The sequence below is a fragment of the Ailuropoda melanoleuca genome, chromosome 14 (genome assembly GCF_002007445.2).
Source record: "Ailuropoda melanoleuca isolate Jingjing chromosome 14, ASM200744v2, whole genome shotgun sequence".
Taxonomy (NCBI): domain Eukaryota; kingdom Metazoa; phylum Chordata; class Mammalia; order Carnivora; family Ursidae; genus Ailuropoda; species Ailuropoda melanoleuca.
Window position 1 is genome coordinate 58,099,804 of NC_048231.1, and position 13,768 is coordinate 58,113,571.

General features: G+C 35.9%; 1 protein-coding gene across 3 annotated transcripts in view; it reads right to left on the reverse strand.

The window, feature by feature from the left end:
• ROCK1 (Rho associated coiled-coil containing protein kinase 1) overlaps nucleotides 1-13,768 on the reverse strand; it is a 148,281-nt gene that overhangs the window by 27,544 nt on the left and 106,969 nt on the right. For all 3 annotated transcript variants that reach the window (XM_011229155.3, XM_011229154.3, XM_011229156.3), the window contains exons 17-22: nucleotides 13,354-13,460; nucleotides 12,010-12,160; nucleotides 7,330-7,490; nucleotides 6,002-6,186; nucleotides 4,153-4,222; nucleotides 1,699-1,793 (exon numbers count right to left, since the gene is read on the reverse strand). In XM_011229155.3, coding sequence (XP_011227457.1) covers nucleotides 1,699-1,793; nucleotides 4,153-4,222; nucleotides 6,002-6,186; nucleotides 7,330-7,490; nucleotides 12,010-12,160; nucleotides 13,354-13,460 — 769 coding nt within the window. The remainder of the gene's footprint in view (nucleotides 1-1,698; nucleotides 1,794-4,152; nucleotides 4,223-6,001; nucleotides 6,187-7,329; nucleotides 7,491-12,009; nucleotides 12,161-13,353; nucleotides 13,461-13,768) is intronic.

Genomic DNA, 13,768 nt, shown 5'->3' on the forward strand with positions numbered 1-13,768 from the left:
GTCAACTTCCACTCTAATTTTACATTTAGATTTTCCAAAGGCTACATAATTCAACTTCCTCTATCCACCAGTTTTGCCTCCAATCCATTCTCCACTCTTAAAGAATGAAGCTTTCGAAGACACCACCTTGTCAATCCCTAGCACTTTGTCATAGACACCTACCTTAATTATATTTGTCTCCTGACTAGATTCTGAAGTACTTGAGGGTAAGAACCATAACTCACTAATAATTATATCACCAGCATAAAGCACAGTACTTAGCACAGCAGAGGTAATCAGTATGTTTCTTTTAAATAGATCAAACAAGGGCAAACATATCAACCCTATGGAACAATATAGTATATAGACGATTGGGTGCCCTCTTCACAGTGAATGCACACAACATGGGATTGCATATTACACTGCAGACACCATACAAATGATAGCCAATAGAGTACAATAGAGGTCTACCACTGTCACAGAGACTAATCAGGAAATGCACCTTTGCTCCTACCTAAGACTCCATTAAATATATTAAAGATCTAAGCACTGAGTGTCCATGGTTGCTAACAATACAAAGAAGCAACAGACAGTACAAAGTTATGTATGAGGTAGTCTTCACCCCTCTATAAATCAGATTTGAATATGACTAAGACTCCCAATTAGGGATGTCCAATAAAGCTTTCTATGAGGACAGAAATGTTCTGTATACCTGTGCTGTCAAATATGGTAGACACCAGCCAAATGTGACTGTTGAGCACCTGAAATGTGGCTAGTACACCTGAAAAACTAAATTTTAAACTTCATTTAAATAAATTAAAGTTTAAATTTAAATGGCTACATAAGACCAGGGACTACCATATTGGACAGCACAGTTCTAGATTTAACTACAGATTTGCAGGAAACACAGGACAAAAATGTTCAACTGTGGAAATGAAATCAATAAAATCAGTACAACTGAGGAAAACTATACAGGAAAAATGATCCAGTTCTGTCAACAAATAAGTGTCAGGACAGTGATTATTTAGTGGTGGGAGGGGAAGAAGGCATAACCCAGAGGGGGAATACAGTGGGCTTTTAAAGTGGATAGCAAGGTTCTGTCTCTTTCATGGGTGGTTAATTATAATGATATTTGTTATATAATTCATAAAACTGTGCATGTTATAATATTTAATGTATTTCTTTGTTTCAGCAATAAAATGGTTAAATTTTTAAAATTTCTATATGGAAAGAGAATATAAAAATGTCAGAAAACTAGTTCTAGTGTCTGTTCCACCTAGCTATAAGTAGTTGTTACAGTTAAATAGCTTTAGGTCTTCCTCTAAGGTGCTAAGCAGACACGAAATGGAATTTAACCTGCCTAATAATACTAAGAGGGAGACCCTAATTACCTTTACATAGCATAAAATGATGACTTCCAAGTACAGCATGAACTATTTATATATAAATAGATGTTTAAAGATTGAGAGACTCCTGAAAACAGTTTAATTCACAGTTTAGTGAACCTGTACAATTGCCATAGTGTTAAGGTATGATTTTTTCACCTGAAAGAGAAAAATTGGTCTAAATTTAGTTTGATTTGTTCTGAATTAGCCTAATAATATTTGCTATACTGAATGGCACAACTGAATAATGGCACATCTACTCTCTATTTTTAAACTTAAAGAATGCTATGATGTAACAGAGATTCTTGTTCTAAAGAAAAATGGATGAACATACTTTTCACTTTGTAGCTCTTGTATTTTCTTTAAATATTCTCTGTTTTTTTCTTCAATTTCTTCCTTAAGTTCCTTTACCTGGGTTTTATAAAGTGTCTGCAAAATAAGTGATTAGAAGAAATAAGTGTTAATGAGTTTAAAAAGTCTGGTAGTTTCTTTTTTTTTTTTTTAAAGATTTTATTTATTTATTCAACAGAGCTAGAGACAGCCAGCAAGAGAGGGAACACAAGCAGGGGGAGTGGGAGAGGGAAGCAGGCTCATAGCAGAAGAGCCTGATGTGGGGCTCGATCCCATAACACCGGGATCACGCCCTGAGCCAAAGGCAGACGCTTAAACGCTGTGCCACCCAGGCGCCCCAAGTCTGGTAGTTTCTTATAAAGTTAAACAACATACAATCTAACAACTCTACTCCCAAGTATTTACCCAAGACAAATGCAAGCATATATCCACACAAAATCTTATACATGAATTTTCATTGTAGTTTTATTCCAAATTGTAAGCCACAAGAGGTTCATCAACAGATGAATTTTAAAAATTGTGGAGTATCCATACTGAACAATAAAAAGGAATGAACTACTAATACAAACGACATGACCTAAAAAAATTTTTTTGCTGAGTAAAAAAAAACCCAGGTGCTAAAGAGTATATACTGCATGATTCCATGTACGTGCAATTCTGGAACAGGTGAAAATAATCAATGTGACAGAAAGCAAAATCAGTGGTTACCTGCAAACAGAGGTAAGTGGGGAAATGGACTGCAAAGGGCCACTGGGAATTTATGGTGAAGGAAAGGTTTTGTATGTTCATTGTGGTGGTGGTCACACAGTATACACATTTGTCAAAACTTATCAACACATACACTTTAAATGGCTATGAGTAATTATACAGAAATTACATCTCAAGAACATTAAATATTATATTGATTTGGGAAAACATTATAAAGAAACTTAGCAAGCACTATTCATTTAAATGTTAGATCAATTCTTAAAGTGAATAATGTTAGAAAAACCACTTCTCTTTTTGGGTAGGTGGGACTGAGTAGGTGGTTGAGAGACATGAATAAAACACCACAAACAAGATTCATTAAACATTCTGTTAACACACAAATAATATATATTTATCATAGAACAATGGTTCTTAACAAAATTCATTTGGCTTTTGCCAACTCCATCAACAAATATTTAACAGATACAAGTAAGCATTAGATCTATATAGTGTTAAGGTGCTGTGATTACACAGTAAACTTCCAGTTTCACAGTCTTTTTTGTAAACTATTCTTTTTCATATAGACGGAAAAAAAATAGTAAGGACCAGCAAACAGCTGTGGAGAATTACTTTTATACTGTAAACTTACTTATCCCTCTAAGAAATAGCACTTCTCGAGGGGAAAAATACAAATATTTCAATAGGAATGTAAATAAAAGAGGTACCAGATGATTACTCTGTGGAAGTACATGGACAAGAAAGTGTGCATGATATTACAGACCACTCCGCAGAAGTCAGTACTACACACTTTGAATAATTAAGGTTAATCTCTACCCAGGGAAAGATTTTTCAACAATACCAAATTTTTTAAAATTTAAAAACATATTTCAGTAATAGTCTAACAAGCCAAGAAAGAAATAGGCAAAAAATAGATAGAAAATCACTATGTTTATTAGGAGATGAGCAGAGTACAGCATGAAGCTCTGAACATGTGAAAGTTCTGTAGAGCTCTAGTAGTGTTCAGATTCTTTATTAAGGAAATCATCATTTCCAATACTGTTCACTTGGTTTCCAGGGCATGTGCATCAGCACAACTCACACTCTCTCATTTAACTGCACTAAGACTTGCAGGAAAAGAGGCTGCCAGTGTTAACAGTAATGGAGAAGCTAGGTAAATGTTAAGTTGAAATGGTGGAGTACAAATTTGGCAATCAAAAGAAACAAAAAATGCAGAGGCTTCAATAAAATCTCAAAGCACTGGCTACAGATGTTAAAGTAGTAGTGAAAATAACCTTGCCTGCAGCCAGTAAGAGTTAGAATGACATCTATGGAGAAAAAAGCAAAATAGATGCATGAAGCACATACAGAGAGCTAAAACAAGACCAGAACTTTTGAGCATTAACTATGCCTATAACTGTATGCAGTTATACCTACAAATGTAATGTGCATACATGAACCAAGCATGAAAATACTGACACTCCAACCACCCAAGCTTGCTACCAGGCAAACAAAACCCTTAACGAAGTCTTACATATAGCTTTGGTTTGATGGCAATTCTAGAAATATTTCACAAAAACGGTCATTTCTTTACAAATTACACAGACCATGAACTCAGATTCAGAAACGAAATGTAGAGATGGATATATGAAAAGGGGGAGAAAACCACTTCACGGTCATTGGAAAAAAGTCACGGTTCGCATTAAAAATCTTAATACCTTGTTTTAACCCAAGTGTTAAAAATGATTCTTACCGAGAAATACTGCTCAGCTTCAAGCTGATCTTGTAGCTCCCGCATCTGTCCTTCATTTCCCCTATACTGTCTTCAGGTAAAAGAAAAACAGTAAATGAATGCTATTTACACTAGACTTTATATTATTCTTTATTTATTAAAGTTGCTAAAAACAAAAAGGTTTAGTAAAATGACCTTTGTTTTTAAAAATCGTACTTCATTATACAGTATTACTTTAATTATTATATTTGATCAGGTCATGCTGTCTGATTCCACTTTGCTCCTTATAAAATGATACTGTGAAAGTAAAGGGAACTGTGTGACTTTCAGGAGAATATTAATTGTGAATTAATCTGAGTTGCAAAAATAAAACCGATACTTTTTTGGTAAATTTTAATAGAGAAAAGCATTCTTAGAATACATTTTATTTTTATTTTATTTTATTCTTTTGAAGATTTTATTTATTTATTTATTTGTCAGAAAGAGAGAGCACAAGCAGGGGGAGCTGCAGGCAGAGGGAGAAGCAGGCTCCCCACTGAGCAAGGAGCCGGATGCAGGACTGGATCCCAGAATGCTGGGATCGTGATCTGAGTCAAAGACAGAAGTTTACTTGACTGAGTCACCTAGGTGTCCTTTAGGGATACATTTTAAGTGTCTTATGTAGTAAAGTAAGCAAATTAAAAAAGGGAACATGAAAATATTTAATAAATATTAAGAATATTATACATGCAATACATTATATATATATAAAATACTATACACGATGTATAATACTATACATAAAGCACAGGGGTGGGGCTGGAAATAAAAAACCAGGCAAGGACAAGAAAGGAGGCAAGAACAATAACTGACAAAGGAAGAGGAACACAGACACATCTACATATAAATAATATACACATGAACACAATTCACATAGAAATACAGATAAGAGTCGGTTATCTATTATCTGACAATGGAACCCACAGACATACACTTTCAAGGACAAACAATTCTGTCTGCATCTGCTAGGTTTTCATATTAGATAGTAATAGCTTGGTATTTTCGGCATCTACCAAGACATATGGTTGATAAAAGGACATAATAAATGTTCACTGAATGCTGAGTGAAAGTTATTTTGGGAGAAGAAAACTATAAAACACATTATGTGAAAATGATGGCTCTAAAAGGGGGAAAAGAATTTTGCCAATATAAATCCAACAAAACAAAAACCAACAATTTTATTCAAGAATTACTATATTGTAAATGAAGGTGGCAAATGAAGATACTGTAACATACACCTAGAAGAAACAAAAACACATGACTTGGCATAAGACACACTCATTTTTGACATTAAATTTCTGAAGAATGTCTTTATACAAATTCTGAAAGCAATAACGACACCTTGCTTTGTCTCCACTTCAAGTAAGCAAATACATCATCTCAGAGTAGAAGAAAAAAGGTACTTTGCGTTCTGATAAACCAGGAACAATAAGACAAATACAAGGTCATCATATCTAACTCTAGTTTCTAAAATAAAGAAACACTGAACATTTCCCGTAAGGTACTGAATCCTATCCCTGACTTTTGTAATTGCAGTGTGAAGAAACACGACTTGTGGGTATGAAAACCATATGACAAAACTGTAGCTTTCAGTTTTATGGTAAGGTTAGTAAGTAGCCTTGATAATCTCCTTTTTTCTCCTTTTAAAGATCTCTTTTTATTTATTAAGGCTCCCTTGCAAACCTTTGCAAGTAAATTCTTTCACTTCTAAATCAATTTTTCTAAAGTCTTCCTTTCACAAACTCCAAATACATTATTTCTACACACATAAAATATCAAACGTAAGCAAATACAGAACACAAAAAAGAAAAATGTTATTTTTGAGACTTACTTTGTAAGCTGAGCTAATTCAAATTCTAATAATCTCTTTGCTTCCAATAAAGTATTTATTTCCTGTTTCATCTGCTTTTCTAGACCTTTTAAATTGTCTGCTTCAAATGCCTGAGTCTTCAATTCATTCTGTAACAACAGTCGCTTGTTTGATTCCTGCTCCAGTTGAAGGGATAGATTCTTAACCTATGAATGAGAAAAATAATTGGGATCTTAAATCTCACTATATAATTAATTAATTAATTTATTTATTAAGACTTACTTATGAGAGAAAGAGAGAGAGAAAATGGGGGTGGCAGGGAGGGGAAAGGCAAAGGGAGAGAGGTAATTTTATTTTCTAAAACAGTATTTTCACCTATAGCCTATCATTTTAAGTTTAAAAGACTATCAACACTTTGGTCCCCAAGTTTCCCATGACTACTCAATATGTCTTTTCTTCTCTGGTTATATTAAGTCCTTTTTTGTCCTTCTATTAATCTTTGAAGTCTTACTTGACCTTTAAATAACAGTAATATCTCATCCCTCCTTTAAGAAGTCTTTCCTGATTATTCTGGTCTTCTCTAACTTATATATGTGAATTGATTATTTTAAATCTTGTGATTTCTAAAATACATATAATAAACTATAAGGATACAATATCATTTAATCTTTTTATTTACTGCTTTCTAAAAGTGTTCCCTGTGCTTTCTATCAATCTAAACCAGTCAAGACTCTGGTTTAACACTTTTCTTGAAATCTAAGAGCAACTGCTCCTCTTTGGGATTAGGGTAACTTTACAATAAAGGTTGTTTTTGTTTTTTTAAAAAGCAGATGGTCGTGGGCACCTGGGTGGTTCAGTCGGTTAAGCATCTGCCTTCAGCTCAGGTCGTGATTCCAGGGTCCTGGGACCGAGTCCTGCATTGGGCTCTCCACTGAGCAGGGAGCTTCTCCCTGCTCCCTCTCCTTTGCCCCTCTCCCACCCCTCTGCTCGCGCTCTCTCTCACAGGCGCGCGCGCTTTCTCTCTCAGAATAAATCAATAAAATCTTAAGGGAAAAAAAGGAGATGGTCAGATTCTTCAGGGGAGGTGCTATAACACTTCTACAGAGTTGTGCTGTCGTAGTGCCAAACAGCATGGACCCTATAGTGTGAATGTTCACTAACAATCTGTAGATGAAAATCCTACGAGGTAAGGGTATAGTGGTGACCTTACAGCAGTGAACACATATACATCAGGTTATTTTATTCACATCTCCTCCATGTTGCTTAAATTACAGAGAATGACTTTTCAGTCATAACTTATGATTTTTTCTCTTTTATAAGATGAACAAAACCAGTATTATTTTTCTTACTTCATCCTCCATCCTTTCTTTATTTTCAGTCAAATGCTCGAGCTTCTGCTGAGACTGTTTCAGATCAACATCTAGCATTGAACACTGCTTCTCAATCTGAACAACTCTATTTTCAGCCTTCTCTCGAGCTTCTCTCTCTTCCTTCAGCTTTTTTTCCATTTCTGTGGGGGGAAAAAAAGTTACAAACATACATACTTTCATTTTCATGGGATGTATAAGACAAATTGGTGCCAAAAATCCCTACTGTTTTTATCCTGGGATTCTAATAGAGCTATTCGCTATAGAAGTCCTAATGTTATCTGAATTGTTTGTATAGTAGGATCTCCAAAGGAACGGAGTTATAAAATATAATAAAGTAATAAAGCCTTCTAAATCCAGCCCATGCCCAATGATATGAGAGACTGATTATTCAGTACCATTTTCAGACTAGAAGGTGAAAATATAGCTGGGAAAAAAGTGAACTAATAAAAAAAATGGGGGTAGTTCAGATAAAAGCAGAAAAATAAGGCTGTGGTTTTTAATCTATACCTTGCATTCTTCCAGAACAGTGGACTTAAGGCTGATAGGAATTCTAATCTATGCATCTCAGATAAACAAGATTCCATGGTAGTATAATACTTCAGTCATTAGCAAAAGATACTAGTCTACAGGGAGTCTCCTTTTTTGAGATATGGTAACAAAGGTTCTGAGAGGTTAACTTTACCAAGGTCTTACAACTAGTAAGTTGCACCAAATGACTCAAACTTAATGAGTCCGCTTTCCCATTCTCAGAGACTGCCCTCTAGGTGACAAAATAGAAACCACTAGAGTAGAACTTCCTCATCTTTCCCCCCAAACCTACAACTTAGCCACACCGATAATCATAGCCTCTTAATTCCCATCTCTAATCAAACATAAATCTATCCACTTCTGTCCTGGACTTTGTTCCTTCAATTATTTAATCTCTTCTCTGCCTCAACAATTTCCTGCTCCCAAATGAATCATTCCCATCAAAATAATAATCCAATTTATTATCTCCCCTCCTAAAATATGCTCTACTGATCTCATATGCCTTCTCAGATACCATCCGTTTGCAAACTTCTGAAAGAGCATTCTACATTTATTGTCTCCAGTGCCTCATCTACTATATGTTTATGACTTTCCATTTTGGCTTCTATCTCCAGCATTCCACCAAAACTGCTTTGTATGATAACCAATGACGTCCATCTTGCAAAACGCACAGGACACACAACGTTCATGTCTTCATCTTTACTGACCTTAACAGAATTCAATATATCGAACAACTTTCTCATTTTTTCCCAATACTCTTTGAGTTCTAATACCATAACTCTTTTGGCTTTCCTGTGACCCCTTTGGCTGTTCTTTCTTGGTTTCCTTTGCTGGTTTTTCCTCTTCTGTCTGAACTCCAAATGTTAGACTACCTAAGGGCTCCTTATGATTCCTCTTCTATTCTACCCTTATTCTTCCCTTAGCTGATCTCATCAGGTTCTGCATATAGCTCTATGTGTATGACTCCTGAACTGATGATACCTCTCCTCTGAGCTCCAGGCTTATAGAACAACGGACTATTTGACATCTCCACCTACATATCTAATATGCTTTTCAAAGCTAACGTATCTAAATAGACAACTTTATTTCCCTCCCCTCCCAAACCCTTCCTCAGTCATTTCAATGTCAAAACATATTAACATCTATCCAGCTGTTAAAATTAAAAAGCCTGAGTCTTTCTTGATTCCTTCTTTTTCCTCTTTCCATCCAATTCCTTACCAACTCTTGCCTTCTGTATGTTCATGTCTTTCTAGCTCTACTACCATCAATGCCTACAGACTACAGCCTTCTAATTGATCTCCCTTTTTAAACTGTTCTCTTGGGGCGCCTGGGTGGCTTAGTGGTTAAGCGTCTGCCTTTAGCTCAGGGTGTGATCCCAGAGTCCTGGGATCAAGCCCCACATCAGGCTCCTCTGCTGGGAACCTGCTTCTTCCTCTCCCACTCCCCCTGCCTGTGTTCCCTCTCTCGCTGACTGTCTCTCTGTCAAATAAATGAATAAAATCTTTAAAAAAAATAAATAAATAAACTATTCTCTCTCTCAAAAGCATTTTCCACACAGTAATAGGAGTGATCTTTTAAAAACATAAATTACACATTCCAGCACAGCTCAAAACACTACAATGGCTATCCACTATTCTTAGAATAAGAGTATTGAACTTAACATCTCTTCGGCCTGGAACATACTTCCTCCTGCTCTTTCAATGGATGGTTCATTTTGACTCAAATATTATTAGTTCAGAAAGGCCTTTCCTTTGAACCCCATTTAACACAGCAATTCCTAGAAACTATCACATGGTATTTTCTTCATATTAAGGATTAGGATCTGTACCTATTTTCATTTATTTGCTTTTTTTGTTTATCTACACCATCAGAATATAATCTCTAAGAGGTAGGGTTCTTGTAAGTCTTATTCTTTTTTTTTTTTTTTTAAAGATTTTATTTATTTATTCGACAGAGATAGAGACAGCCAGCGAGAGAGGGAACACACAGGGGGAGTGGGAGAGGAAGAAGCAGGCTCATAGCGGAAGAGCCTGATGTGGGGCTCAATCCCATAACGCCAGGATCACGCCCGGAGCCGAAGGCAGACGCTTAACCACTGTGCCACCCAGGCGCCCCTTGTAAGTCTTATTCTGTGGTATATACTCCCAGGTATGCCTGGCCTATAGTAGACAGTCAATAATTAACATATGTGAAAGAAATAAAAGTAGTTTAATATGGCTGAATTGCGAGATACACATAAGAAAGTGCAGAGCAGTAAGACTAAAAAGACAGGTTAAGTGCTAACTCAAAGATTCTTTATGTCACGAGGAGTTTGACATATACCTTGCGAACAATGAAAAAATAAGAGGATTTTAAGAATGACTAGCACTAAGATTTAAAATTCAAAAAGATCACTCTGGCCTAAGTGGGAACAATAGATTGATGAGAAGAATAATTCCTGGCACAGTAATTAAAACTTTACTGCAATAGTCAAGCAAAGTGATAACATCACCATGAACTTAAAAGAGAAAAGGAAAAGAGGAATATATTGTATATATCATTTGGAAGCAGAAAAGCTGAATGATTCCCAGACTTCTGGCTTGGGTTCCTGGATGTTGACTATCACCACCTTTAACCATAACACTATTTCCCATTTACTGAAAGCTTTCTTTTTTTCTATTTATTTATTTGAAAGAGAGAATGTGTGCGAGTGGGAGGAGGGGATGGGGAAAAGGGAGAGAGAGCAGACTGCCCGCTGAACACAGAGCCTGATGCAGGGCTTGATCCCAGGACCCTGAGATCATGACCTGAGCTGAAATCATGAGTCAGTCAGATGCTTAACCAACTGAGTCACCCAGGAGTCCCCCATTCAGGTGCCCCTGAATCTTTCCTTGTTGTGAACATGTGCAAGTCTCTTCCATTTAAAAAGAAAATAGAGGGTGGGCACCTGGACGGCTCAGCTGGTTAAGTGTCTGCCTTGGGCTCAGATCATGATCCCAGAGTCCTGGGATTGAGCTCTGAGGCAGGCACCCTGCTCAGTGGAGAGCCTGCTTCTCCCTCTCCTTCTGCCCCCCCCTCCCCACTGCTCATGCTCTCTCACTCTATCTCAAATAAATAAATAAAATCTAACAACAACAACAAAAAAAAAGCAAGGAAGAATTCAGTGGAGAAGAAAGGTTAAGGATAAAGAAGAGACAAAGAGAGAAGATGAGATAAGAAAGACTAGATCTGAGCAGAGTTAGCACATGTTAGCCAGAACGAGAGGAGGGACAGTATCTTCTAAGAAGAGAGGAAAGACAATGAACATGAGTAAAGAAGTAGGATAGGCTGATTAAGAGAAAATGACTTTGAGGCGTTCACACCTACGCTTTCATTATTTCTTTTTGAAACAAAAGAAAAGTTCACCTAAAAGTGGAGTGATAAAGAAATGGCATAGAATTCTGAGAACAAAAATAAAAGTTCTGAGGTTAGGACAGTGAGCGATGTATTAAAAACTGACAGCTCAACTGAAGTTGAGATAATGCATGGGGCTAAGCCCCACCTAAAGAACTACTTGAAATGAAGAAAGTAGTTGGTTGGTGTGAATCTAAGGTTGTGGTTAGGGGCATACCCAGTACAGTGGAAATATGAAGGAATTAGAAAATTGAGGGTACAAAGCAAAAAACCGATGAACTAAAAGACAATGAGTTCCAGAATGGATCAGGAAGAAAATAAAGGAAAGGGCTAAAAAAACTGGGACCAAAGAGAGATTCCACTGACATTTAAAGGAAGTGGAGGGTAACAGCGTGAGGGAAATAGATGGTGAAATTTAATAAAATGGAAGGTATTGGGGCACCTGGGTGGCTCAGGTTGGGTGTCCCAACTCTTGATTTTGGCTCAGGTCATGTACTCAGGGTTGTAAGATTAGGTCTCATGCTCAGCTGGAAGTTTCCCCGAGACACTCTCTCTCTGCACCCCCCCAAAATAAATAAATAAATCTTAAAAAAAAAAAAGAAGGTATCAAAAGAGGAAAAAAGAGAAGTATCTTTTTACTAGATCACAATTTATAATTTTTAAGTTTATACTATTATAAAATGAAATTTTAGATAATTTTTTGGGGATAGGCATTATTTAAAAACTAATCATGTAGAAAATATTAAAACTGACACTTACCACACATTGCAACAGACTTTGCCTCTTCAATAGATTGATGTTTGTCAGTTAAACGAGCTTTGGTTACTTTATGTTCATTTACCTCTTGTTCTAAACGTTGTTGTAATGATTTAAGCTTATAGTTCAAATCTATCTCTAAATTATTTTTTTCCTGTAAAATAAAAATGAGTTATGTAATACACTATGCAAAGGACACATTATTAAATCTTACATTATTTAATATTCTATAAGAGATAATATATGAATTACATGGACCTGAAATGTGACACCACATTTACTTAAATACTTTTATTTAGGACATAATTTTATTTTTCATACTTTTTTGTATTTCCTATTATTTATAATGTCTTATTTTAAAAATCATAATAAGCACATACATTAAAAGCAAAATACCACACCCCCACCCCTAAAGGGTTGTGGTGGTGGTTATATTCAAGAGGGCTCACTGCTAGGATCAGAAATTAACAGGACAATTCTTTGGTTCATTAAAAAAATATCTGCTGCCACTTTTAAAAAATTTAAAATTTAGATTTAAACCTACATTAATTTACAATAACTCATGATTAAATTAAATCCACACCTAGATTTACATTGCCTTGACAAAAGGACAAGTCAAAATGTATTCCATTTCTGTTTGGGTGAATCTTCTATTCTTCCATCTTTCATCCTACAACCGCATTTACATCAGGCTTAGACATATTACTCTGATTATCACAAAACACGTCCAAAGGACAAAATTAGTGGTGCATTTTCTGATCATTTATCTGAGGAGCTAGTAAACCTTATATTTCAGGGAGGAATTGAAAACGTGAGAGCTAGATCTGCATGTTACCTATTTAATCCTTTTCTTAGCAAGGTAAGGACAGAGCATAACCAATGACATTTCTGATTAGTGAGAAAACTATATGCAAAGGCCAAACATATATGCTCTTTTCTACTTTGCTAACTTTCACCCATAAAATGGAAAAGGCATACATGGTCTACCATACACCTATCCTTTGTTTTCCTTTTTCATAAAGCTAGTAAGGTTCAGCACCTTCATCTTACCCAAGTACAAAAACATGGGGGGAAAATTCTACATGAAAAGATATTTCCAAACCAAGTAATCTGTGATGATCAGATAGTATCAAATATCTACAGTACCCTTCAAGGTTAAAAACAAACACAATAAAAAGCACTAAGTAAGACACACATATACCCCCACAAAACCACCACCAACCACAAAAACTTTCAGAAATGCAAGTATATTAAACATTAGGAATGAATGCTATTTTATAAAAATACATTGTAATATTTGATAGCCATACACAATATCTCATAATTGGTACATGTTAAATTGTTTACCTTTTCTGAGTGATTAAGCATGTCTTGAGCTTCTTTTCTTTCTCCTTCCACTCTTTCAAGATTATGTTTGAGATGCTTCACCTCCTCTTGTAAAGATGTAATTCGAGCTATCAAGTGAGAAGAAAGTTTAAGTCACAAAGTCATCAAAAGAAAAGTCTGTTTATCTTTTTCAGCATGATCATTAAGATAAAAAAGTTTTAGGGGCGCTTGGGTGGCTCAGTTGGTTAAGCACTGGACCCCTGGTTTTGGCTCAGGTCATGATCTCAGGGTCGAGCCCCCAGATGGGCTCCACACTTGGCAGGGAGTCTGCTTGAGATTCTCTCCCTTTGCCCCTCCCCCCCACTCATGCACACACCCTCTCTCTCTCTCTCTCTCAAATAAATAAATAAAATCTTTAAAAAAAAGACAAAAAGTT